Source organism: Zea mays, chromosome 8, assembly GCF_902167145.1.
Source record: "Zea mays cultivar B73 chromosome 8, Zm-B73-REFERENCE-NAM-5.0, whole genome shotgun sequence".
Taxonomy (NCBI): Eukaryota; Viridiplantae; Streptophyta; class Magnoliopsida; order Poales; family Poaceae; genus Zea; species Zea mays.
In genome coordinates, this window is record NC_050103.1 from 149,463,040 (window position 1) to 149,489,330 (window position 26,291).

At 46.0% G+C, this 26,291-nt stretch overlaps 3 protein-coding genes and 1 pseudogene across 3 annotated transcripts; all 4 read left to right on the forward strand.

The window, feature by feature from the left end:
- Positions 1 to 6,243: 6,243 nt before the first annotated feature.
- Positions 6,244 to 8,425, forward strand: LOC103636103 (cytochrome P450 72A15). Its single transcript, XM_008658466.4, has 4 exons — positions 6,244 to 6,837; positions 6,942 to 7,192; positions 7,344 to 7,710; positions 7,854 to 8,425. Exons 1-4 carry the CDS (start codon positions 6,295 to 6,297, stop codon positions 8,277 to 8,279), a joined length of 1,587 nt encoding a protein of 528 aa, XP_008656688.1. The 5' UTR covers positions 6,244 to 6,294; the 3' UTR covers positions 8,280 to 8,425.
- A 1,047-nt stretch (positions 8,426 to 9,472) lies between these two features.
- LOC103637375 (calcium-dependent protein kinase 3-like) lies at positions 9,473 to 10,004 on the forward strand (annotated as a pseudogene).
- Positions 10,005 to 11,371: 1,367 nt separating this feature from the next.
- LOC103637376 (luminal-binding protein 3-like) lies at positions 11,372 to 15,788 on the forward strand. The gene is made up of 13 exons (XM_020543175.1): positions 11,372 to 11,504; positions 11,798 to 11,879; positions 12,337 to 12,370; positions 12,920 to 13,003; positions 13,223 to 13,321; positions 13,396 to 13,464; positions 13,590 to 13,673; positions 13,759 to 13,867; positions 13,949 to 14,011; positions 14,101 to 14,343; positions 14,693 to 15,172; positions 15,264 to 15,418; positions 15,684 to 15,788. Exons 1-13 carry the CDS (start codon positions 11,372 to 11,374, stop codon positions 15,786 to 15,788), a joined length of 1,740 nt encoding a protein of 579 aa, XP_020398764.1.
- A 4,643-nt stretch (positions 15,789 to 20,431) lies between these two features.
- Positions 20,432 to 22,731, forward strand: LOC103636104 (cytochrome P450 72A14). The gene is made up of 4 exons (XM_008658467.3): positions 20,432 to 21,087; positions 21,169 to 21,419; positions 21,553 to 21,970; positions 22,060 to 22,731. The coding sequence occupies exons 1-4, from the start codon at positions 20,545 to 20,547 to the stop codon at positions 22,486 to 22,488; spliced, it is 1,641 nt and encodes a 546-aa protein (XP_008656689.1). The 5' UTR covers positions 20,432 to 20,544; the 3' UTR covers positions 22,489 to 22,731.
- The last annotated feature ends 3,560 nt before the right edge of the window (positions 22,732 to 26,291 follow it).

Below are 26,291 nucleotides of genomic sequence, written 5' to 3' on the forward strand. Positions count from 1 at the left end.
ACAATCCTAAGTTTGATTCTGAATTTCAAGCATATATTTGATGCATCAAACAGAAATCCCAGCATGACAATGCAAGTATAAATTATATATTTATTTTATTTATTCATTTATTTATTATCCTACATAAGAAAATGTTTTTGGATATGTAGCACACATATAATTATTTTAAGACAAATAGTTTCTATTATATGATTACTTATTAGAAGATGTTCTTATACATTTCCACAAAAGATAATTTATAGAAGAATCTTTTATTGAATCTTTATTATAAAATTTTTATTTTAGGAGATGTGACTTCAAAAGTTATGGAAAAAATTCTAATTCAAGATCTTTGGAAAAATTTTACCTAATTCTCAAAATGAGATTTTGAGGTGTTACATTCTTCTTGTAGTACCTCTTCTTCTCCTTTCTTCTCCCCTTCTTGTCATCACCCCTGTCACTGTCACTAGAGATAGGACATTTAGCTATAAAGTGACCGGGCTTACCACATTTATAACAAACCTTCTTGGAGCGGGGCTTGTAATCTTTCCCCCTCCTTTGTTTGAGGATTTGGCGGAAGCTCTTGATGACGAGCGCCATTTCCTCATTGTCGAGCTTGGAGGCGTCGATTGGTTGTCTACTTGATGTAGGCTCCTCCTTCTTCTCCTCCGTCGCCTTAAATGCGACCGGTTGTGCTTCGGACGTGGAGGGGCCGTCAAGCTCGTTGATCTTTCGTGAGCCCTTAATCATAAATTCAAAGCTCACAAAATTCCCGATTACTTCCTCGGGAGTCATTAGTGTATATCTTGGATTACCACAAATTAATTGAACTTGAGTAGGGTTAAGGAAAATAAGTGATCTTAAAATAACCTTAACCACCCCGTGGTCATCCCATTTCTTGCTCCCGAGGTTGCGCACTTGGTTCACCAAGGTTTTGAGCCGGTTGTACATATCTTGTGGCTCCTCCCCTTGGCGAAGACGAAAGCGGCCGAGCTCCCCCTCGATCGTTTCCCTCTTGGTGATCTTGGTGAGTTCATCACCCTTGTGCGCCGTCTTGAGCACGTCCCAAACTTCCTTGGCGCTTTTTAGTCCTTGCACCTTGTTGTACTCCTCCCTACTAAGAGAGGCGAGGAGTATTGTTGTGGCTTGGGAGTTGAAGTGCTCGATTTGGGCTACTTCGTCCTCATCATAATCCTCATCCCCTACGGATGGTACCTGTGCTCCAAACTCAACAACATTCCATATACTTTTGTGGAGTGAGGTTAGATGAAATTTCATTAAATCACTCCACCTAGCATAATCTTCACCGTCAAAAGTTGGCGGTTTGCCTAATGGAACGAAAAGTAATGGAGTATGTCTAGAAGTATGAGGATAATGTAAGGGATCTTACTAAACTTCTTACGCTCATGGTGCTTCGAAGTTATGGAGGGCGCGTCGGAGCCGGAGGTAGAAGGTGATGAAGTGTCGGTCTCGTAGTAGACCACCTTCCTCATCTTCTTAATTTTGTCGCCACTCCGATGCGACTTGTGGGAAGAAGTCTTCTTTTCCTTCTTCTTCTCCTTCCTCTTCTCCTTGTTGCGGGACTCTCCCGATAGAGCTTTCTCGTTGCTTGTAGTGGGCTTTTCGCCGGTCTCCATTTCCTTCTTGGCGTGATCTCCCGACATCACTTCGAGCGGTTAGGCTCTAATGAAGCACCGGGCTCTGATACCAATTGATAGTCGCCTAGAGGGGGGGTGAATAGGGCGAAACTGAAATTTACAAATATAAACACAACTACAAGCCGGGTTAGCGTTAGAAATAAAAACGAGTCCGCGAGAGAGGGTGCAAAACAAATCTCAAGCAAATGAGGAGTGTGACACAAGGATTTGTTTTACCGAGGTTCGGTTCTCGCAAACCTACTCCCCGTTGAGGTGGTCACAAAGACCGGGTCTCTTTCAACCCTTTCCCTCCCTCAAACGGTCCCACTGACCGAGTGAGCTTCTCTTCTCAAATCAAAACCAGGAACAAAACTTCCTCGCAAGGGCCACCACACAATTGGTGCCTCTCGCCTTGATTACAATGGAGTTTTGATCACAAGAACAAGTGAGAAAGAAAAGAAGCAATCCAAGCGCAAGAGCTCAAAAGAACACGACAAATCTCTCTCGCTATTCACTAAAGCCTTGTGTGGAATTGGAGAGGATTTGATCTCTTTGGTGTGTCTAGAATTGAATGCCTAGCTCTTGTAAGTGGTTGAGAAGTGGAAAACTTGGATGCAATGAATGGTGGGTGGTTGGGGGTATTTATAGCCCCAACCACCAAACTAGCCGTTTGGTGGGGCTGACTGTCGTATGGTGCACCGGACAGTCCGGTGTGCACCGGACATGTCCGGTGCACCAGCCACGTCACCAAAGCCGTTGGGATTCGACCGTTGGAGTACTGTCTTCTGGGCCCGCCTGGATGTCCGGTGGCGCACCGGACATATACTGTAGAGTGTCCGGTGCGCCAGCATGGGCGTGCTTGACTTCTGCGCGCGCTGGCGCGCAATAAATGCGCTGCAGGTAGCCGTTGGCACCGAAATAGTCGTTGCCCCGCAGTTACACCGGACAGTCCGGTGTACACCGGACAGTCCGGTGTACACCGGACATGTCCGGTGAATTATAGCGGAGCAGCCGCTCTGGTTTCCCGAAGCAGGCGAGTTCCTGAGGCCGCTCTTCCTTGGAGCACCGGACAGTCCGGTGAATTATAGCGGAGCGCCTCTGGAAATTCCCGAAGGTGACGAGTTTGAGTTGGGGTCCTCTGGTGCACCGGACAGTCCGGTGCCCCAGACCAGAGGTGCCTTCGGTTGTCCCTTTGCTCCTTTGTTGAATCCAATACTTGATCTTTTTATTGGCTAAGTGTGAACCTTTTACACCTGTATAACTTATACACTAGAGCAAACTAGTTAGTCCAATTATTTGTGTTGGGCAATTCAACCACCAAAATTAATTAGGAAAATAGGTGTAAGCCTAATTCCCTTTAACATAGATACCTACAAAAATAAATTTTCTCCTAGTATTAGGTGTCCTATTCATAAGGGTCACTTTAAGTACAGGATTCCAATGTGTTAAATCCTCTTTTGTCTTTAAAAGTAAAAGGTAAGAATAATCGGAGTAAAGCATCATTAGTTGAGAAAAGATTAAGAAAAGTTTAGAAACAATCAGTGTCGCATAGGAAAGTAGGTAAGAGTTTGACCAGGTCTATATAGGTTACTTCCTACAGTCAACATTGCTCTGGTGCCACTTTTGTCACACCCGGATTTAAGGACAAATATAGATGCATCTCAAATGTGTGCTAAGATCAAGTCTCGCACATATGATGGCTCAGGGTATATAAATCAATTTTGCATCTTTATTAATTAATACAATTTATGTACAAAATTACTAAAAATATTAAACCATATTACGACAACGATCCTCCACAAACATAGTTAAATGGGAGAAGACGACCTAGACTTCTCCGAACTCATCACAACATCCTTCATGCTCCTTTGGCGGTACATATTCTTGACCAGATGTGATTGTAGAAAGGGTGAGCTCCCATACGGTCATCACTCAACAAGTGTGGGAAAAAGTGTGTATGAGCTCACTTACGGTGGGGGCTCATGTGTAGTGTAAGGCTTACCAAGGATAATGGTTAAGGTTGAGCATTGCTTTTAATTTTGTTGGTAAAATTTTTATTAGCAATTACTAAGTATAAGTAGATACCAACCCAGTTAAATAAGATACCACAAAAAATAATTCCCACAATGCAATGCATGACAGGTTAAGTTTAATTTCATAAATTACTCATGTGAGGGTCCGAGCTGCTCATAACCGTGAGCACGACTGATATATCAGTTTTACTCTCTACAACATATTTACCCACAAGTCATTATCCCTTATTTGCCTTGGGTTGCGTAGACTCGTAAACACTATCAAGGTGAGTAGGCAAGGGCTCACTACGATGCATTTACAAAGTTCCACTAGCATGAGAGAAGCCGCTACGGTTTTAGGCAGAAGGGGCGATATAGGAGTCTCTCGTCCGAAAAGCTATCGCTGATAGATCGACCTAAGAATCTCCCTATACCGGTAGTTTTCCATACCCCGCTTGCCCCTTTCGGGAAAGGATTAACTCGCACTAGCTTTCCTAATTAATTGGCCAAGCGTGACTCATTCCAACCTTGTGGTAGCATTGTTTTCTCGAGTGGTTCTCTATGTTCCAATTAACAAAGTAATCTTATCATGCACAATAATTAAGCCAACAATAATGCTAAAGCATGATCATAATTCAGATATAATATTAAATCCAAAACTAGGTAGAGCAATAGCAAGACTACACAATAATTCATTTGTATGCAAGGTATAGGGTGATCAAAACTAGGTAACCTATTAGGTCCCATCAATTTAACCTAAGCAAGCCATGGTGATTATAAGAAATGTAAACATTATTAGGTCAAAGAATGTGGTCAATAACACAACTTGCATTTTATTTGTGATTCCAGGTACTACATAGAGTTGGGCTTCGGATTCCTCGTCACCTCGCCTTCCTATCACGACAATATATACAAATAGACAAGTAATAGATAAAAATAGCATTACACCAAAGATGAAAACAAACCACACAATAATATTCTACGCGTCTCTACGAGATCGTAGGTTCGAGAACCACTAAATTCGGAGTTAAAACAGAAGATATATGAATTTTCTAAGTTTATTGAATTAATTTTATACTAAAAACCATTTTCTATTCTTATTCATCATTTACTGGTATTTCTTTGGACTGTGGGTTATGTATTGTAAACTCTAGGGTCGGCTCCGTAAAATATTAGACTTATTTGCAATGATTCTTGAACTGACGTGGATGGCGAGTAAATTCACAGATTCTACGGTGGCTCTTTAGCAAATTGGCCGAGCCGAAGGGGTTGTTGGCATCGATCTGGACAGCGCCAATCACTATGTGTGTACCGCCTGGCGGCGCAGGCGTTCCGCGGCTCTGGGTCGAACGGTCCGCTACCTGGGCGCAGGAGTGACGCCTCCCGTGCGTCGCACCGGACGGTTCGCACACAGGGCCGGACGGTCCGTGATGGCGCAGAGTCGTCTTCGTTCTCGCTGGAATCTAGATCTCGCCCACTGGGGGAGAGATCTTAGAGCGGTCTAGGTCGACAGGTCACCCGGGGCGTCCACGGACGACATGGAGTCGACTAGGAATTAAGAGATAGTCGAAATAGAGTATTTTGAATGGACAACTAGATCTTGCCCCTGGGAGGGGTAAGATCTTATGGTCGTCTTGGGATCGACAGGTCATCCAAGACGGATCTAGACGACGTAGAGTCGAATAGTGGTGGAGGTGGATATGCAAAAAAACTATAATTAGATTATGCTACATCTACCCCTAGAGCAGGAATGATAAAGAAAGTAATTGATTCGATTGGAATGTGTTTGGGGTTCTCAATCGGCCGTATCCCTGCAAATATATGGGAGGATGTCTGGACCCGTTCTTAGATGATAGCTAACAAATCACACATGATTAGATGGATAAACACGTCACGAGATAAAGATAATTGTCCGAGTTAATCTGATCGCGGGGTGCAGACCATCTAGACCCTATGGTCGGACCGTCTGCCACTTTTAGTCCGGGCCGTAAGGTCGAACCGTCCGCCACTTTTGATGTTGAACAGAGGTATTGATCTCGGTCGTCGTTCGATATACACAGGCCCGGCGGTCCAGATGATGTCGGTCGTTTGATATAAACGGGCCCGACGGTCCATATTATATCAATCTTACCACGAACCGGTACACGCTGATGTCCGCCCGATCTAGATTCAATGGCTCCAAGTTTAAAATGGCTCCAAGTTTAAAATGTCGTAATCTAATGTACGCGAACCGGTAAGCTAGTTAGAGGTAGAAACGGGGATAAATTGCCCCTTGGTGACGCTCCCTACCAGGTCGGGTATGACCGTATGAGCTGCGCTCTCTGCTCTGCCCTGCTTCCAAAGTCAAAGTCTGAGCTCACAGCAACACGAGGAAGCAGCGAGGAAAGGGCCGGTGGTGCGCGCGCGGCCCGAGCGTCATTGCCTCCTCACGAATCCAATGATTTTCATATATTTGCATGGCAATAGCTTCTGCACCAAGTACCTTTGCAACAAGGCAAGATGTACCAGATCGCCATCAGACTCACTCACCTTAATTAACAAATGGGCACAAGAGACTAGTGCAGCCAAAGTGAAAGTGGCACCTCTATTTAACCTGGCGCCGTAGCCGTACCGTACCCATCTCAAGTCAACTCCACTCGCACCAGCAGACAATTGCCGTCAAAGCAATGGTAGTCCTCGAAGTGTCGTTTGCCGCTGCAGCCTCATCAGTAGTGCGATGGATCCTCATGCTCGGGGGCCTGATGGCGGCGGCGGCGCTCCTGTGGCAGGCCGGGCGTCTGCTGCGCCTGCTGTGGTGGCAGCCCCGGCGGCTGGAGCGGGCGCTGCGCGCGCAGGGCGTCCGCGGCACGTCGTACCGCTTCCCCGCCGGCGACCTCAAGGAGTACGGCCGGCTGGCGAAGGAGGCCTGGTCGAAGCCCCTGCCGCTGCGGTGCCACGACACCGCGCCGCGAGTCGCGCCGTTCCTGCACCGGCTGGTCCTGGAGCACGGGAGGACGAGCATGTCCTGGTTCGGCCCCAGCCCCAAGGTGACCATCGTCGACCCGGAGCTGGCCAAGGACGTGCTGTCCAACAAGTTCGGCCACTTCGAGAAGCTCAAGGTCCCGGCGCTGTCCAAGATGCTGGGCTCCGGCGTGGCCAGCCACGAGGGCGAGAAGTGGGTCAAGCACCGGAGGATCCTCAACCCTGCGTTCCATCTTGAGAAGCTCAAGGTACATATATGCTCTGATGTTCCACTTTCTTTCTTTTCCAGTACGTATATATTAGACCCTATATATTATTGCATACAATTATGGAATTATCTGGCAATGTGCAGCGCATGCTGCCGGCGTTTTCTGCGTGCTGCGAGGAGCTGGTGAACAGGTGGGCGGCGGAGTCCCTTGGCTCCGACGGCTCGTGCGAGCTGGACGTCTGGCCGGAGCTGCAGAACCTGACGGGAGACGTCATTTCTCGCACCGCTTTCAGCAGCAGCTACCGCGAAGGGAGAAGGATCTTCCAGCTACAGGCCGAGCAAGCTTCGCTTGTCATGACCAACATTCGGAAGATCATGATGATCCCCGGTTACATGTGAGTTAGTAGTCAGTACTACCTTGCTCACTTGCTGTGTGCTCAGTACTGATGGTTAAACAGCAGTTAACAGTGTGTTCAGTACTGATTAAACAGTATCCTACAACAAAATGTTCACGGAACGTACGGGGCCATGCCATGCCTTGATCAGGTACTTGCCTACCGCGAACAACAGGAAGATGCGCAGGAACAACAGGGAGGTGGAGTCAATCCTGCGAGAGATAATCGGGAAGAGAATCCAGGCGATGGAACGAGGCGAGGGCACCAAAGACGACATGCTGGGTCTACTGCTGGAGACAAACATGAGAGACGACATGGGGATGACGATCGAAGACGTGATCGAGGAGTGCAAGGTGTTCTACTTCGCGGGGATGGAGACCACGTCGGTGCTGCTCACGTGGACGATGGTGGTGCTCAGCATGCACCCGGAGTGGCAGGACCGCGCGAGGGAGGAGGTGACGGCTCTGTTCGGCAGGGACGACAAGCCCGAGTACGACGGCCTAAGCCGCCTCAAAGTCGTGAGTACTGCTGACTACTTCTTCCGGCCGTTCATTCAGATTACTCTTGTTCCTTTTGTGTCGTCGTCCGTGCGCGTGCGTGCAGAACGACCGATGGATGAGTGAAACGGCAACGCATGCGTACGTATATATATATGCTGCAGGTGACCATGGTGCTCTACGAGGTGCTCCGGCTGTACCCGCCGGCCACGTCCGTTGTCCGGCAAACGTACAAGGAGATGGAGGTCGGAGGCGTCACCTACCCCGCCGGCGTGATCCTGGAGCTGCCCGTGCTGCTCATCCACCACGACCCGGACATCTGGGGAGGCGACGCGCGCGAGTTCAGGCCCGACAGGTTCTCCGACGGCGTGTCCAGGGCCTCCAAGGACCCCGGCGCGTTCCTCCCATTCGGCTGGGGCCCGCGCATCTGCATCGGCCAGAACTTCGCGCTGCTAGAGGCCAAGATGGCGCTCTGCATGATCCTCCAGCGCTTCGAGTTTAGGCTCGCGCCGTCGTACACTCATGCGCCGCATACTGTGATAACCTTGCATCCTATGCACGGTGCACAGCTTAAGCTCAGAGCAATATGATCTCGACATGATGTCCCATCGTGTCGATGCCAGTGTTACGTACATGTATATGTATAACCTTACAATTCAGATAGGCATTCGGCCTTGTTAATGCCTGAAATAAATATCTTCGTGTTGGCATTTTGTGATGTGCTTTTCACGTACCATTGGTGCTTTATTGCCTTTTGTTCTTCACTCGTTCTTATATATAAACATGTGCATATATGTAACTCATACATTACACAAACAAACACAGACACACCAGAGCTAGAGCTATATATAGGGTGGAGCTGTAAATCGTGGTTCTACTTTTGTACACAAAACTGGCTCCACATGTTCTTCCAATCCCGCAGGTCAGCTTCTCCGGCTCTATTACCAACAGAGCTAGTAAGAGGAGCGCCACCAAACAAACCCTGAGGGCTGATTTGGTGGTCAGAAAAGTAAAGTGGATAGTCACAAATCAACCATCAGTGGATGTCTTATCCATAGCTAAAGTTTTTTTAAAGGAAGCGGCAAAAGACTTGCCTCTTCATTGTATTAGATTAGGAAAAAATAAGATAATCCACAGGACCGAAACACACCGGAAAAGAAAATACAAAATACAAAAAAAGGCCACCATCCACTGATCTATCTAAGATACACTAAAAGGTTCTCAACCTGATATTTCACCAGTTGTGCAACTTAGACCGTAGATCTCTGTTGTCCCTGGAAAACTTTTACCATTCTTGATGTTGTGCAGTGACTCAAACCTTACTTGTAATAAGACTTCTAGTTGTCTCATACAAGGCTTCTAAGGATCAATTAGAAGCGCTCAAGAGGTACACTACAAGAAACTGATAAATGTTCGTGAGTTTTGTTAAGAACGTGGGTACCGACGTTCTTATATCAGTTAAGTTCATGGGTTTTTTTAAGAACGTGGGTACCCACGTTCTTAAATTAAGTTCGTGGGCCCTAGCCAAAACCGTCAAACTTAATCTAATAGGAACGTGGGTACCCACGTTCTTAAATTAAGTTCGTGGGCCAACTCAAAACCGTCGAACTTAACCCAAAATACCTAGATCCCTATCCCGCGCCGCGAGTCACTTTCACCATCTCTCACTCTTATCCGCCCGTGCGCCCACCGCTGCGCGCCGCCCACCCACCGCGCCCACCCCAGCGCCCCAAATGCCGCTCCAACCCTAGCCTCCCGCCACGCCTTTGGGTCTCGGGCGGCAATGGGCAACTGCTGCCGCTCGCCAGCCGCCGTCGTGCGGGAGGACGTTAGCTCCTCGCACTTCCCCGCATCCAACGCGAAGAAGCCGCACCAAGCGTCGTGTCCCTGCAGGAGGCGTGCGAAGACGAGGGCGTCGTCCACCTCGTCATGGAGCTCTACGAGGGTGGCAAGCTCTTTGACCGCATCGTCGCGCGGGGGCACTACACCGAGCGCGCCGCCGCCAATGTCACCCGCACCATCGTCGAGGTCGTCCAGCTCTGCCAGCGGCACGGTGTCATCCACCGCGACCTCAAGCCGGAGAACTTCCTCTTCGCCAATAAGGATAACTCGCCGCTCAAGGCCATCACTTCGGTCTCTCCATCTTCTTCAAGCCTGGTGAGTCACACCAACCGAGATCGTTTCCCAATTTCGGACGATTTTCTGCGCACTTCCGTGATTTCTGGTTTTAGTGGGAGGAAACTTGACGGTAGAGCTCAGAGTAGCAAAATGTACTTCTTTTTCCTGCAATCCATAAAAAATGTGGTTATTACTAGCTCTGCAACCCGGAAACAACTTGGTGGTTCTTTCATAGGCAACTGGCTATTACTAGCTGCAAGATAGTATCTGGTAGTGATCCGGTAGATACTGTTAATCTCCTTTTTTCAGGATAATATCTAGTGGTACTGACGATAATTTTCAGGACATCGGTTCAGCCGGGCTCTTTCTTCCCTATTACAAAGCATTTTGGTTTGATGAAGAATGAAAATATATTGTGTTGGGCTTTGCCTGGTTGGTACATCAAAGTATTAGGATGTTTGTGGTGTGGTACACACTTTTGTCATGAAATACTGTTGTAGATTTATATGAAAGCTTACACTTAAATATTGATTATTTTATGAAATACTGTGTACACAACACGAGGACAGTCCACTCTGACTTAACTTACTGAGTCACTTGAGTATTCAGCTCATGGAGCAGATTTATATGTCACCGTGCAGACTTTGTTTTAAGGAAAAATGGTCTTATACTGCTGGAAACTTGTCGCTTAAGTTATATGCCGTAGAAAGAAATTGGTACACTCAAATACCATCCAAAGTCTGCTCGGTTATACTTTATTACTCACGTCAATTTAGTCCTGGATGGTGGTAATACTGATGGTTTGCCCTTCCATGCGGCCATTCTATCTTAACATGATATCTCCCTCCCCCTAATCCCTCCGACAGTTTTACTTTTTATAGTCCCTTGTTGTGGCCTATATGAGGCACTAATTATGGTAACCTTATAGCATTCAAATTTTGTTCTCAAATGCTTGACATTCTCACTTCCTAATGCACATTTTTCTTTTCCCAATACACCTTTCTCTTTGTCCAATCCATCTTTATGTCTACTCCTTAAGGTTCATTTTGGTCTTTTGGCTTCACCGTTGGTTTCTGTGCGAGATCCTAAAATGTCATCTAATACAGGACAGAAGTAGGTGTTTTCTGTTTCATGGGTCAAGAAAACTTGTATTCTAATTTCTAAAGATTCCGAGTTGGCACATTGTGCTTTCAGGGTCCGATTAAGACCTTTTGTCAGTTATTATGCATTGGTAGCTGACTAGCTGTGGATATTGGGTGCATGACTCACTTATTTAAGGGATTCAGACGGACTGCTTTAATCTTGCCAGACATGCAGTCTGCCTAACTTATATAATAGCAAGAACGATCTTCAGTAATTGGAGTTATTAAAACTCCACCCAGTTTGGGTGCCTCCCCGCAATTCATGGGCTCGGGCCACGTGCGTGTCGACGTGTGCCCGTGCTTCGGACGCGAAATTTTCTTTGATTCAATGAGACCTTCGTCATGTCCACGGTCTGCCCTTCCCTGTCCAACTCGGACCCACGACCATCACCCATCCAGATTCATGTGTCGTCCATCCCTTCATGTCGCTGCCTCCTCCTCCTGACCTCAACGCCGAGTGCTGGGTCGGGTTCGCGCTCGCCATCGCCTCCACAAGCTGTTGTGGGAGCAAAATTAAACGAATTTCAACAGCTCTTTGCTTCACTCACAGTGCAAGTCAGGGCATAGCTCCTGCAAACTATTCTATCTTTGTATCAAAACAATCTATTGTGTCCAGCACCATTTTTCTTATATACAGCTTGTGTTTAGTAACTTGTATTCTGCGGTGGTTTTTGACAATCGAGGTTTTCCCTGGTAAAAGTGCATTTCCTGTGGTTTGAGTTGAACTTATTCCTGATAATTGCTTCTTTTCTTATTAATGATTTTTTTCTTGTCAGGAACATCTCTGGTTATCTGGAGTTGGCGGTGGCCTTTTCATTCCTGGTTGCCTGCACTCATTCGGGTTGTAGCAATATCGGTCTCCAGGTGTGTGGGGGAGGAGATGGATGTTACTATTAGGGAAGAGGTGTTTAGCAGGCATGTTAATTTCAGGTATATTTTCAACAGCGACATGTTATACAATGTATAAGTTCTAGCAACTACCACTGCAAATGAAGATTTCTTTTAATTCCAGTTTGGTATGCACCATTATAGATGTGGTCACTCTAGGGGTAGTTGCAATTCTCAAATAGTTTGCTTAAAATGTGTGGCCAGGGCTAGGTCACTCTCAAATAGTATTTTACATTAACTCTAGCTGCAAGAATGGTACTTTATACATCCATTAGTTCGCCTAAAATGTGTGGGCATTATGTAGAGATGTGCCAATATATAAAATAAACTTTTAAGCTCAAATAACCCCTTTGATTGATGTGCCACTGCTGATGTAGTAGCGTTATTGTGCCTAATGGATACATGAGGATTAGGATGTTAATCCAAAGCAGGTGCACCCCATGATTAAGCTCCTATGTCCAGATATGTATATTACCTATCAACAAATCTTGGCATCCAGGTTTAAACTCCTCCCGCTGCTCGCCGATGTAAAGGTACGCACCTGTTGTCGAACTATGGCTCTAACTGATATAGCTTTTAGGCCCAACAACATCTACCACTGCTTATCATGCCATTAAATTGTTTGATGAAGTACCAATATAATATAGTAATGTGTCATATATCAGTTCAGTTTGAGTTGTAGTTGTAACTTGAGAACATATATTTTGTGTCTAATAAGTTATGAATTTTCGTTGTTGTTCTTCCCTTATGCAAAACTTCAGATCTCCTACCTCTGCGATTCTAAAAAGAAGATTCAGGTCCCATTTGCCATAGTGGATCCGTTTCCACTGTAGCTATTGTTTTTGTTTGTTCTCTAGCAAAAAAACTTAGCAAATGCTTATAGGAATAATGAGTTATCTTGGAAGATGATTACTTAGATAGGTGCATGTTTATTTCAGAGCTTATTTCAACCAATTAACTATGTGTCCAACCATTTTGGGCTGGTAACTTCTTTATTGAACCAGTATTTTGTCATTAAATTTACTCTACATCAGAAAACTGACAATGATCATTTGTCTGTTGAGGTGTATGTGTTTGAATAGGTCATTGCTGATCATTTGTCTGCTGAGGAAGTTGAGGATATAAAGGATATGTTCAAGACTATGGATACTGCCAATGATGGAATTGTATCTTATGAAGAACTGAAGACTGGAATAGCAGAACTCTGAGAACAACTTCTAGGCTGGATCAAGGAGGAGCTATGCCAAGTAGGTTCACTTGTTCCTAGGATTGAGAAGGCTTTGAATGTTAGTTGTGACTTTCACTCCCTATTTTTTTGGACAAAAACTTTCAGCCCCTAAAAAACTTCTTGTGAAACATTTTTGAACTTATAGTCGATTTGACAGGACAAGTCTTCTACCTCCAACCTAAAGATTGAAGCACTTGTATTAACAAGGCTTGTTATGGTTTCACATTCGCCATCTGTGTTTCATCCATACATCAAGGTATTGTATTCTATCAATGTTGAGTAGAATTTGGAGACTATAGGAGTGGCTACTGATTGAAATCAAATTTCCAGACACTTTCTGCACCTATATTGTCTGCTATCAGAGATAGATATTATAAAGTCACTGTTGAGGCTTTGCGGGTGTGTGGAGAACTAGTCCGTGTCCTTCGTCCAAATCTCGAGGTCATATTGTATTCCATGCCTTGCGGACATGAAGTACCCTGTTATCTTTTTTATTTTTTTATTTTTGTTATTTTGTGGTGCAGACAACCGCAGTTGATTTTAAGCCATACATTGGTCCAATCTATAATGCGATATTGGGACGTTTGGCCAATCAAGATCAGGATCAGGTTTGGCAAAGTTCTCTTTTCTCACTCCCTCTCTTGTGTGCTTGCAGTGCACTCTCATTTATCATGAAAATTTGTGTTCTCCCAGGAGGTAAAAGAATGCGCCATATCTTGCATGAGTTTGGTGGTCTCTACTTTTGGTGATGGTCTTGAAAGAGAATTACCAGCATGCCTTCCCATACTCGTTGACAGGATGGGTAATGAAATTACAAGACTTACAGTTGTCAAGGTAAGTTTTTGACTGCTTGTGTTTGATACCAATGCTTAATTGGGGGTTTTAAAGGATACTGCTGAGGCGTACCTTGGCAAGAAGATCAACGATGCTGTCGTCACTGTCCCTGGTTAGTAACTGAACCATTCTGCTGGTTACCTCTAGTAGTTGTTAAGTAAAAATGTGGTGGCTTACTTCCTTATGTTTTGTTTTTTGCAGCATACTTCAATGATGCGCAGAGGCAGGCAACCAAGGATGCTGGTGTCATTGCCGGCCTCAATGTTGCTAGGATCATCAATGAGCCAACTGCTGCTGCTATTGCCTATGGTTTGGACAAGAAGGGTGGCGAGAAGAACATCCTTGTCTTTGACCTTGGTGGTGGTACTTTTGATGTCAGTATCTTGACCATTGATAACGGTGTGTTTGAGGTGCTGGCCACCAATGGTGACACCCATCTTGGAGGTAAGAGAATTTTCCGATTAATAGCTATCCTATGCACTACGACAATAAAATACTTCTGATCACTGTACTGTTATATTATTTTCAGATGCTTGTGTTTGATATATTAAAACTCATGATGTTGCCATGTATTCATAGGATTTATTGATCTGAATCTGAATGGTTAATGTTGCTAGATATATTGATATAATTATAAAGGCTATCTGCATTCAAAGTTTATGATGCATGCATACCTTGAATCTGCACTGTGTATTTAGAAGTTACATGGACACACTTGCTTTTACTGTTGAGCACATTTCCTGTGAGCTTGCATATCTATTTCTGACTTGAACTGTATCACCTCTTCATTCAGGTGAGGATTTTGACCAGAGGATCATGGAATACTTCATCAAGTTGATCAAGAAGAAGTACAACAAGGACATCAACAAGGACAACCGTGCTCTTGGGAAGCTGAGGAGGGAAGCTGAGCGTGCCAAGAGAGCCCTGAGCAACCAGCACCAGGTCCGAGTTGAGATCGAGTCCCTCTTTGACGGGACCGATTTCTCGGAGCCGCTGACCCATGCCAGGTTTGAGGAGCTGAACAACGATCTGTTCCGCAAGACTATGGGCCCTGCCAAGAAGGCCATGGAGGACGCTGGCCTTGAGAAGAGCCAGATCCACGAGATCGTCCTGGTTGGTGGAAGCACCAGGATTCCCAAGGTCCAGCAGCTCCTGAAGGACTACTTTAATGGCAAGGAGCCCAACAAGGGTGTGAACCATGATGAGGTTGTTGCCTTTGGTGCCGCGGTGCAGGGAAGCATCTTGAGCGGCGAGGGTGGTGACGAGACAAAAGGTTCGGTGCTCTTTCACTAGTGCTATAGCTGGGGTTTTTTTCTTGTAAGTGGCCATCCTGCTTACATAAGTGTGATTTTTCCTTGATGCAGATATCCTCCTCCTTGATGTGGCTCCTCTCACCCTGGGTATTGAGACCGTTGGTGGAGTCATGACCAAGTTGATCCCGAGGAACACTGTCATCCCGACCAAGAAGTCGCAGGTGTTCACCACCTACCAGGACCAGCAGACCATTGTCTCCATCCAGGTAAGGACGCGCATCCTGCCCCTGTCTTCTCTGCATTGTCAGCTGCTTGCTTGGTAGTAATGACCTGTTTGTTTTGTCTCGTGCAATGCTTGTTTATGGCATATTTAATATTAAAGAACAAATACTGAAACACTTGATTAAGGATATCTAATATTGCATAATTTAGTCATACCAATTTCTGTCTGCTTATGCATGAGAATATGTTGTCTAATTTTTGTTTATTTCTTATTTTCTTCTGTGGTACCTAAACTATTTCACTTGACAGGCATTTTCAGTTATTGCGAATTCACCTCTACGTATTGATCTCTCGTGTGTCCTGGATCATGTTGTTTCTGAGCTCACAGCTTTCCTTCGTAAGGTACTTGCATAGTCCAGTTGATGTTTAATGTGCCTGAACTGCAGTTGCAGTCATAAAGCTCAAACAATCTTGAGCATTTGGTTTTACATTATATTCTCTGGTTTCTGTTTTTGTGATTTATGCTCTGATGATGCAAACACTTCCATGCGTAATACACTAGTATAATATAATTGCTAGAGCTGGCTGCAGTTTATATATCGACCAATGCAAAAATGAATATATATAGGTTGTAGATGATCTTCTTGGTTCAGCTGTTCTTGCACGCATAATTAATATCTTTGTGTACATGTGATTTAATGCCAGTTGTATATTTATGAGAATTTTGGTTTATTTTGTAGGATTCCAGTTCTTATCAAGTGACTCCTCCCCCTCACGATGACTTTGCGGACAGATGTCTCAATTCTAATGGTGGAGCTACGAACAACAATCTGATGTCCTGATCGAGAGCGATGGAGCTAATGTTTGAACTTGTGTGTTTGAACTTGTGAACTACAAATGTGAACTATGGATGTGAACTTGTGAACTTATGTATTTGGACTTATGTGAATTTGTGAACTTATATATTTGGACTTGTGTGAATTTGTGATATGAACATATATCAATGTGTTTGAAATCTGTATTGTATGTGATATTCTGTGTTGCATGTGATATTATGTGTGTCTAATTTTTCATTTATGTATTTTTTATTTTTTCTGGAAAAGGGTTAAGAACGTGGGTACCCATATTCTTAAGGTTAAGAACGTGGGTACCATCAAACTTATTGTGCACTCCTCGTAGACCCACGCAGGACACATAAGTTCGACGACCACGTGGCCCCGTCGAACTTAACCGTAAGAACGTGGGTGCCGTCGAACTTATGGGAAAAAATTCGACGGCCCCGTCGAACTTAAAAACACACGTTCTTAATGTTAAGTTCGACGGTACCCACGTTCTTAATGTTAAGTTCGACGGGGTCGTCGAACTTACTTCTCTAAGTTCGTCCAAAAATCACCGTCGGTTATATTCGTCGGTAAACCCACGTTCTTACGGTAAGTTCGACGGCTTATTACATTAAGTTCGACGGTTTTTCACCCAAGTTCTTTAACCAGTTTCCTGTAGTGGTAGTAGATCTATCGCACTATATTATTGTACACATAGGGCAAGGATCTTTTGATCCTAAACAATCAACTAGCATTGTGAGAGCAACAACCACTTGTTGTACTCTTTTGGGTTGTGCTAATAGAAATTATGGTCAGTGCTGCCAAATCCAAACATCTTGTTGTGGTTTCTTCAACATCGTTATTTAGGGTTTTCTACATGATCCGACTAAATCGTTCGTGATACGGTGCAAGCGTGTGTCATACTCGCAACATTCTTTCAAAGACTTGAGGATCAATGTGCATAGTTAGGGGTATTATATTGTAATATGTAGTATCAGATCCAAGGTTGGATTAATTTGATTTTGTGAGAAGGTTGACAGATCTAGAAAGCATTAAATTAAGACAATGTCGGTTGTGTGAAATCAAGTTGAAAAAATGACGGCGAAGAGAATTTTAGCATGTGGCAATGTATGGTACCAAATGTGGTTGTCGAACAAGGGTTGATTAGTTCTCTTGAGGACACCAAGCTAGACAAGACAACTTACGAAGAACAGAAGATGATGGAGTGGAAGAATGTTAACAATTTTCACTACATTTCTTTGATAAGGTAAGTACTCATGATCAAAGAAAATTCACTAAAGAAATTATGAAGAGCCTAGAAGAGTTGCATATGGTGAAGTCACTAACAAATCGATGGGTATAGAAGTGTCAACTATTTAGGTTATGCATAGAAGAAGGTACATGTTTTGTCGACCATCTAAATGTCTTTAATAAACTTATCACGCACCTAATTTGTGAGGACGAGAAATTTGAGGAGAATGATAAGGTTGCCATATTGGCTTCATCCTTAGCACCATCATGGGAGCAATTGGTGATGAATATTCTTGTCGAGAAAACTACGTTCAACTTCAATTAGGCAATTACTTACATGTTTAGTGTTTGCATGTGTGCTCGGTTTCAAGCTTCTCCTAGAGAAGCTCATTTGAAAGCCACAAAAGAATTCTAAGATATTTGAAACATACCACCAATATTAGGTTATGATATCCTAAGGGTGATCAATTTAAATTGATTGGATATTCGAATTCCGACTATGTCGGATACAAAGTTGATAGAAGGAGCACCTCCGGTTGTTGTCAAATTCTTGGGAGATCTCTAGTCTCATGGTCTTCTAAGAACCATAATCTAGTCGCTCTATCTACCACCGAGGCAGAATATATATCGGCTAGTAATTGTTGTGCTCAATTATTGTGGATGAAGCAAACTTTATTGGATTATGAGATTTCTTTTAAGAATGTGCCTCTCATGTGTGATAATGAGACTGCGGTGAAATGGACTACAAATCCAATTCACACTCAAGAACGAAGCATATTGATATAAGGCATCATTTCTAGAGGGATCACATTGGTAAAGGGGATACCTTTTTATGCTCTATTGGGACGACGATCAATTAGCGAACATATTCACAAAACCTCGGACCATCTAGCAGGGACGACGGACCTTCCGGACCTGCCTTTTCTAACAAGCTCTGATAGGTTTTCAAATGGGAAAGTAGTCATTATTGGTACGGTAGACCGTCCGGCCAGAGGGCACGGACTGTCCGTGTTTGCGCAGAAAGTGGGCAACTTGTCCGTAACGGCTAGTATTGGTTGGAGTGCTATAAATAGAAGTGGTACTCATGTGTAACAACTTTCTTGGCCATTCCTAGCACACATTAAGCACATTTGTGATCCTCCAACTCTCTCACTCACACACATTGCTTGAGATTGCATCTTAGTGGGTGATTGAGTGTTAATAATGCATTTGCATCATTTAGTGATCTTGAGGCACTATGTGGCACACTGAGCAAGCGTCGTTGGCTTGTTACTCTTGGAGGTTGCCGCACTCCTAGACAGCTTGGTGGTGTCTCCGTTGAGCTCTCCGTGAAGATTGTGGAGGAGTCGCAGTGGTGATTGTGAGGGGTTCGCGTCTACCTCGTCGGAGCGGCAAGGGCAACACTAGTGGAATCGAGGTATTGAGTGTTTCCTTGTCTGCTTGGCTCAAGATCAAGACGTGTCTTTATAAAGAAGCAAGTGAGAGCTTAGAATCCACCTCAACGTAGATTAGAAGTGATTGGCAAATCATTGAGACCACAAGAAAAAATTGGTGTCTCTCTTTATTCTCCTCTCGCTTACTTGCGATAGCTTGTGATTAGTAAACTTTTCTACGTTGCTAGTATTGCTATTGTTATTTCCTTTAAATTGCTTACTTGTAGCTAGAGAATTTATATCCCTTGTCATATGATTAAATTTCTCTAATGACTTTGATTTTAGTTAAAACTGTCTATTCATCCCCTCTAGTTAGTGTCCTAGATCCTACACATGGCTGCTTGGATCCTAGCTTGTCGCCGCCTCCAACGAAACGCGCCGCTTCGACGATACTGCTTCGAGGAACAAACTCGCCATGGAACGGGGAACTGTAGTAGCGGACACTTCACCGTGGCGAGAGGATGATCCATCACCCGGATAGCAGAGGCTCGGGAGAAGCCACATTTAGCGTGCCACGGACGAGCGCTATATTTTATTGGCTCCTTTACCAGGTGCTGCTGGACGCGTAGGGGAGGCCGCGACACCCTACGTTTAGCGTTCAGGACCATATATCTACCCTTGCTGGAGACAACCCGAGGGAGCAAGATGGGGAACCGTTCAAGGGATTGAGGGCGTATTTACACCGATATGGCGGGAGAGGGAGGGGGCATTCACTAATTCACCGATATGGCGGGAGTAAAGATGTATAGGAAGCTCGAAAGCCTGGCCCGAAGCCCGTTTTTGTGCCCCGGTTTGAGCCCGGCTCGACACGAATAAGTGGGTTAGGCCTGGACAGAAAACTGAGCCCGTCGGGCTAGCCCAACCTGGTCGTTTAGCGTTAGGCCCGTTTTTTACCAAACCGTGCTTACCAACCCGCTTTTCTCGTGCATACCGAGTTACCGGGACAGCCCGACCTGTTTAGGCCCGCTGTGGGCGAAAAATTTGCTATTTTAGCCTTTTTAACGTTAGCTAAATGCTATTATGTGACCCTCTGTCTATGACTTGTGGGACCATCTGTGTCTATGATTTGTGGACCTGGGTCTAAAATAGAGAAGTTCACAACTAAGTGTGACAAAATAGCAAATTTCCCCGCTGTGGGCTGGACCTGTACAGCGAAACAAAACCGCTGGTTTGATATGTCCGACCGGTTTACTAACTGTGTCTGACGGGTTGGACCTAAACTGGGACGGGCTTCACCGGGCCCGTCGAGCGGAACATTTGGACATCTATAGGCTAGAGGGGGCATTCATGGAACGTTGGAGCAGGCCTTAACAGTATCGCCGATAACATAAAGAAGATATACAGTTCAACTATAGCTGCGAGCATTAATTAAAACCTTATCAATCGAGGTCAACCATCATATCGATCATTTGATGTTGGAGTCTAGGCTATACCAGGGGATAGCACAAAACTATATCTGTCCGAATTAATTTCTTGTCCGCCAAGTTCGTAGCGTGTGCTGCGGCCCGCTCGACTGAACCCAAAAAAAAATGCAGAGCAAGTCTTACACTCCAAGTCTTACAATGCAACAGGTGACACCGGCGCCCTATTATTTAACCTCAGTCCGAGTGCCGTACGATATGCAGCACATCCAGTGAAAGTCCACTTGGCAAATTGTCTGCAGCAATGTTTCTGGGAGCTCTGTTCGCCGCGGTGACCACGTCGGCACCAGCAGCACGCAGCCTGCTGGTGTACGGTGTCCCTGGCCTCGTCCTGCTTTGGCAGGGCGGGCGGCTGCTGAGCAGGCTATGGCGGGAGCCTCGGCGGCTGGAGCGGGCTCTGCGCGCGCAGGGTCTCCGCGGCACCTCGTACCGCTTCCTGACGGGCGATCTGAGGGAGTTCGGCCGCCTCAACAAGGAGGCTTGGGCCAGGCCGCCGCTGCCCCTGGGGTGCCACGACATCGTGCCCCGCGTCACGCCGTTCCTCTGCGGCAACGTCCGGGAGCACGGCAAGACGTGCTTCTCTTGGTTCGGGCCGATCCCCAACGTGACCATCACCGACCCGGCGCTGGTCAGGGACGTGCTCTCCAACAAGTTCGGCCACTTCGGGAAGCCCCAGTTCCCGGCCCTGACGAAGCTGCTCTCCGACGGGCTCACCAGCCACGAGGGCGAGAAATGGGTTAGGCACAGGAGGATCCTCAACCCTGCGTTCCATCTCGAGAAGCTCAGGGTACGTGGTCTGTACAATTTGGTCTGTGGTTGATCGCTGGCTAGAGTGTGTATGTGACCTTTGCATTGCATTGCATTGCAGCTCATGCTGCCTACGTTCTCTGCATGCTGCGAAGAGCTTGTCGGCAGATGGGCGGCGCGGTGCCTGGGTCCCGACGGCGGCTCGTGCGAGCTGGACGTCTGGCCGGAGCTCCAGGCCCTCACGGGGGATGTCATCTCCCGCACCGCGTTCGGCAGCAGCTACCTCGAAGGAAGAAGGATCTTCGAGCTCCAGTCCGAGCAAGCCGAGCGCTTCGTGGGTGCCATTCAGAAGATCGTGATCCCAGGCTACATGTGAGTTGCTGCTCTGCACGCATGCTACATTGCTATGACGACCGCTCATTGCAAATCCTCTCTTCTTTGATAGGAGGGCTGGACGGCTGGTGGTCAGTGCTGACTATATATTAAATTAAATTAACGGCTGCAGGTACTTGCCGACAAAAAACAACAGAAGGATGCGGCAGATCAACAAGGAGGTGAACTCGATTCTGCGAGGGGTGGTCGGGAAGAGGATGCGGGCTATGGCTATGAGAGAAGGCGGCGAAAGCACCACCGGCGCCGACGATCTCCTGGGCCTGCTGCTGGAGTCCAACAACACGAGGCACGAAGGCGAGACCGGCCACGGCCAGCAGTCCGCCCTTGGGATGACGATCGAAGATGTCATCGAGGAGTGCAAGCTGTTCTACTTCGCAGGGATGGAGACAACGTCGGTGCTGCTGACATGGGCCATGGTCCTGCTGAGCATGCACCGCGAGTGGCAGGACCGTGCGAGGGAGGAAGTGACTGGCCTGTTCGGGAGAGACGACAACAAGCCAGAGTACGAGGGACTGAGCCGCCTCAAAACAGTGAGTTTGTTGTTCTTCTCGATCGCTAGATGTACCAGGCAGGCAGGCACCAACTGTTTTGTGCTCTATATATATCCATGTGTTTCCAGGTGAATATGATCCTCTACGAGACTCTCCGGCTATACCCGCCGGCCGTGGTGTTCAGCCGGAAGGCCTACAAGGAGATGAAGGTCGGAGGCGTGACGTTGCCGGCCGGCGCGATCATTGAGATCCCCGTCCTGTTCATCCACCACGACCCCGACACCTGGGGAGACGACGCGCACGAGTTCAAGCCGGAGAGGTTCGCCGAGGGGGTCTCCAGGGCGTGCAACGGCGCCTCGGGCGCGTTCATCCCGTTCGGCTGGGGCCCTCGCACGTGCATCGGCCAGAGCTTCGCGCTTCTCGAGGCCAAGATGGCGCTGTGCGTCATCCTTCAGCGGTTTGAGATGGAGCTCGCGCCGTCGTATACCCACGCGCCGCATACCGTCATGACGCTGCATCCGATGCACGGTGCGCAGATCAAGCTCACGGCGATCTGATCATACATACGATCGATGCGACTGCCGTATACTTGTTTATATTATTACTAAGCTATACCAGTTGTTGGCCGGGTCTTGGAAATAAATACGTACGTACCTTTGTATTGGTCAGCCATGTATCAAGTTAACCTTGATCAATGTATAGGATTATTGTTGTTGACGCGCGCCCATTTAGGTCACGCGCATACCATCAAGCGCTAGCACATTCAACCCCTTCCATCAAGGCGTTTGCATGTTCCACTACGACTGTCAGATGCCTGTCGAGCCAATATGTTAGTTTTACTATTTTCATACGTTGGAATGCGTCAAATAGAAAATTTGATAAAAGAAGGGATAATATCAGGACATATATCAAGATACATATTGAGTGACCCCTCTACACATTAAAACTCACCAGCACCTATACCACCAACCAGTGGCGGAGGACGCCAAAAATTTTAGGTGTTTCTAACGCAACGAAAAATAAAAAATTATGACACAGTTTAAAGCAACTTGTAATTACAAAATAAGTAATAGATATCGAAAAATCTATTGGATTAGGCATGTTGTTTACCTCTCTGATGACACCAGCACTGAGAAGCCTTTTCACTTCATTCCGAGCACCTTTGGCTTTATCATCAGACATTTTCACTTCATTCCGAGCACCTTCGGCTTTATCATCAAACATTTTTCGAAGTCTTTGCTTTCTTGGCCTGAAGGATGGGTCCACATTGAGTGAATGTTCAATGACATCTCTGTTGACACCGCAGAGATTATTGGCTGACCAAGCAAAGACATCTTTGTTGTTGAATAAAAATCTTATCAAAGTTTTCTCTTGCTCTTCAGATAGCTCAGACCCCAGCAGCACTTTTTACTCTACTATGTCTTCACATAGAAGCATAGGCTTCGGCTGATCCGCCGAAGCAGCCTTCTCTCTTTTGTATTTGTACTGTTCACAGACTTCAGCTCCATCTATATTGTGAATTGCTTTTGAGTCTGTCCAATTTCCTTTGGCTTTTCTGGCAGCTTCTTGACTCCCATGAACAGCAATGGGCTCTTGTTCCGAAGGTATCTTCATGCATAGATATGCTGGATGAAGTATTGCTTCAAAGGCATTCAGTGTTCCACGACCAATGATTGCATTGTAAGGATATTCCATGTCAACAATGTCAAAGACGACCTGTTCGGTTCTTGTGTTATGAACAAAGCCGAAGGTAACTGGCATTGTGATTTTACCGAGTGTTGTAATCTGTCTTCCTCCGAAGCCACATAAAGGATGTGTAGCATCATGAATCTTGTCTTCTGGCTCTTGCATTTGTCTGAAGGCCTTAGCAAATATGATATCCGTTGTGCTGCCTGTATCAACTAGAACATTATGGACTAGAAAACCCTTGATGACACAAGATATGACCATAGCATCATTGTGAGGATAATTTTTGAGCTGAAGGTCCTCCTGGGAGAAGGTAATTGGGATGTGGGACCATTTTGATTTGATAAAGGGTCCCTGCACCCCAACATGTTATACCCTTGTCTGTGCTTCCTTCTTCTGCTTCTTGTTAGCCGACTCTGAACCTGAACCGCCTGTTATCGGAAGCACCAGCAGCTTCGTAGCCGAAGATACTTCAGCTTGGTTGTTGAACGAAGCCATCAGCTCAATCAGTGGAAGTGAGTTCACCGGAGGTGGGCGCCAATGTTGGGGACTTGTTCTCAATTGCTATGAATTAAGAACAAGGCAACACAAAAATGGGTTAAAGGTTAATACCATTCGTCCTTCGAAACATTATTTCCCTGAGGATATAACTATCTTCGGACGAAGGTCATGAAGGACATACCTTCATCATCATAGTATACTTAGATGAAAGACGAAGTATATGAAACATTAGAAACAACATGAATAATTGAATGATGTTATAATATACATTTACTACTATTTAATCATGAATGAATATAAACAATATTGGATTACATTCTATACCTTTGCCTTGACAGAAGGTGAAAGTACAAGCGCGACGTAAGAATGAATACCAGTCAGCGTGAACAGTACAGGGATACTGTTCATCTATTTATAGGCATAGGACGCAGCCTGTGTGGATTTACATTCATGTCCTTTATAACTGATTACAATCATGACACAAATTATCATGGGCCAATCGGTCTTTACATCTTTAAGTCGGTGCCACCCTTCGTCTCAAGGCATGTCACTATGCCGAAACTCCCCGGATGGTAGCTTCGGCTTTGCTTCTGTGTTGATCTTCCGAAGGTGTTTCTTCTTACAGGACCTTCGGCGATGAAGTAGACCCCCAACAGTAGCCCCTTCACGGTGCCAGATCGTTTTTCGTAACGAGCTCAACCCGTGAAAATTTCTCTTAGGCTTTGGAATGCCGAAGGTCCGAAAAACACCTTCCCTGAGCTCGTTGTCGAGAAACGATTAAATATTCCGAGTGCGAGGTGGTCCCACCATACGACGGGTACGCGCGATCTGGTGATTCACCTTCTCGCGCACTGTGGTCCACCGTTCAGTGGGTGCAGGCGACTGTTCAGCAGGTGCGAGCGTCTTGACGATTCACCTTCCCACCTGCAGCACTATATAAACAGACGGGTAGGTGTGAAGTTACCACAACATTTATTACTATTGCACTGTTATGCTGCTGAAAAATTTGACCATAGCCGAAGCTTATTCATCGTATTCTCAATCAGAGCATCGTCTTGGTTTAGCTTCGTCATAAGAGGGAGTTTCAGCAAAATTGCAAAAAGTCATCAACTTCGTCAAAACCGTAAGAAATTCAGTATCAAATGGCCAGAGTGTGTTCAACTGCTAGAGTCACACGACGGAGAGGAGGCCAAAGCTGCCGAGACTGCCCCAATCTCCGAAGTAATGAAGCAATCGAGACTGGTTGTGACAAAGGGTTCTTCTGACGAAGGTGCACCTGCTATCGAAGTTGAACAGGCTGACATTGAAGAGGGTAATGCTGATGAAGAAGAGGTAGATTATAACACCGTCATACCATCCAAACCTAGCCACTTGGACTTTGGAAAGTCTAATGTCTCTGAGGCTGATATGCCCATGATGATAAAGTTAGGCTACTTCAGAGAAGCCGAGAAGAGGCTGATTCGTTTTGGTGGGGAAGAAACCACTCCGAAGCCAGAAAATGATGAGGTGGTAGTTTTCAGAAGTTTCTTCAAAGCAGGATTGATGTTTCCTTTGCATGAAATGATTGGGGATGTTTTGGAAGATTTCGAAATTTATCTTCATCAGCTGAATCCTAACGCTATCGTTAGGCTCAGCGTCTTTATCTGTGTGATACCCAGTTTGCAAAGAAGAGAAGTTGGAGTTTATTCTTTCTTGTTTTTTTTGCTTCTCGTTTGGGTAGTGCACTTTTGGAGTTTGGAATTGTTGGGTAGCATTCGCTAGTAAAACAATAGAATTTTGGTTAGACTTGTGCGCCGGGGTCGGGAGTTGACGCGTGAGCGAGTTGGGCCGTGGTTCTTGATCCGGCCCACTAACCCCCCTAACCCTAGCCGCCCCTTCCCCTAATTCCCTTCCCCTTGTGCAGCCGCCCCCCCCTCTCTAGCCTTTGGCCGCCATCCCCTCCCCCCCCCCTAATTCCCTCTCTCTTGTGCAGCAGCCCCCATCCCCTCAACCCTAGCCGCCACCCCCTCCCATCTCCTCCTCTCCAAGTGATGTCCTTCCTCGCCGGATCTTCTTCGTGTGGGTGCAAGTTCCGATTGGAGAATTGGTGGGAGGAAGGAAGGAGGAAAGGAGGAACCCAAGGTGATTTTGTGATTAACTCTTGTTTATTTGTGCTGCAATTCAATCGATTAGA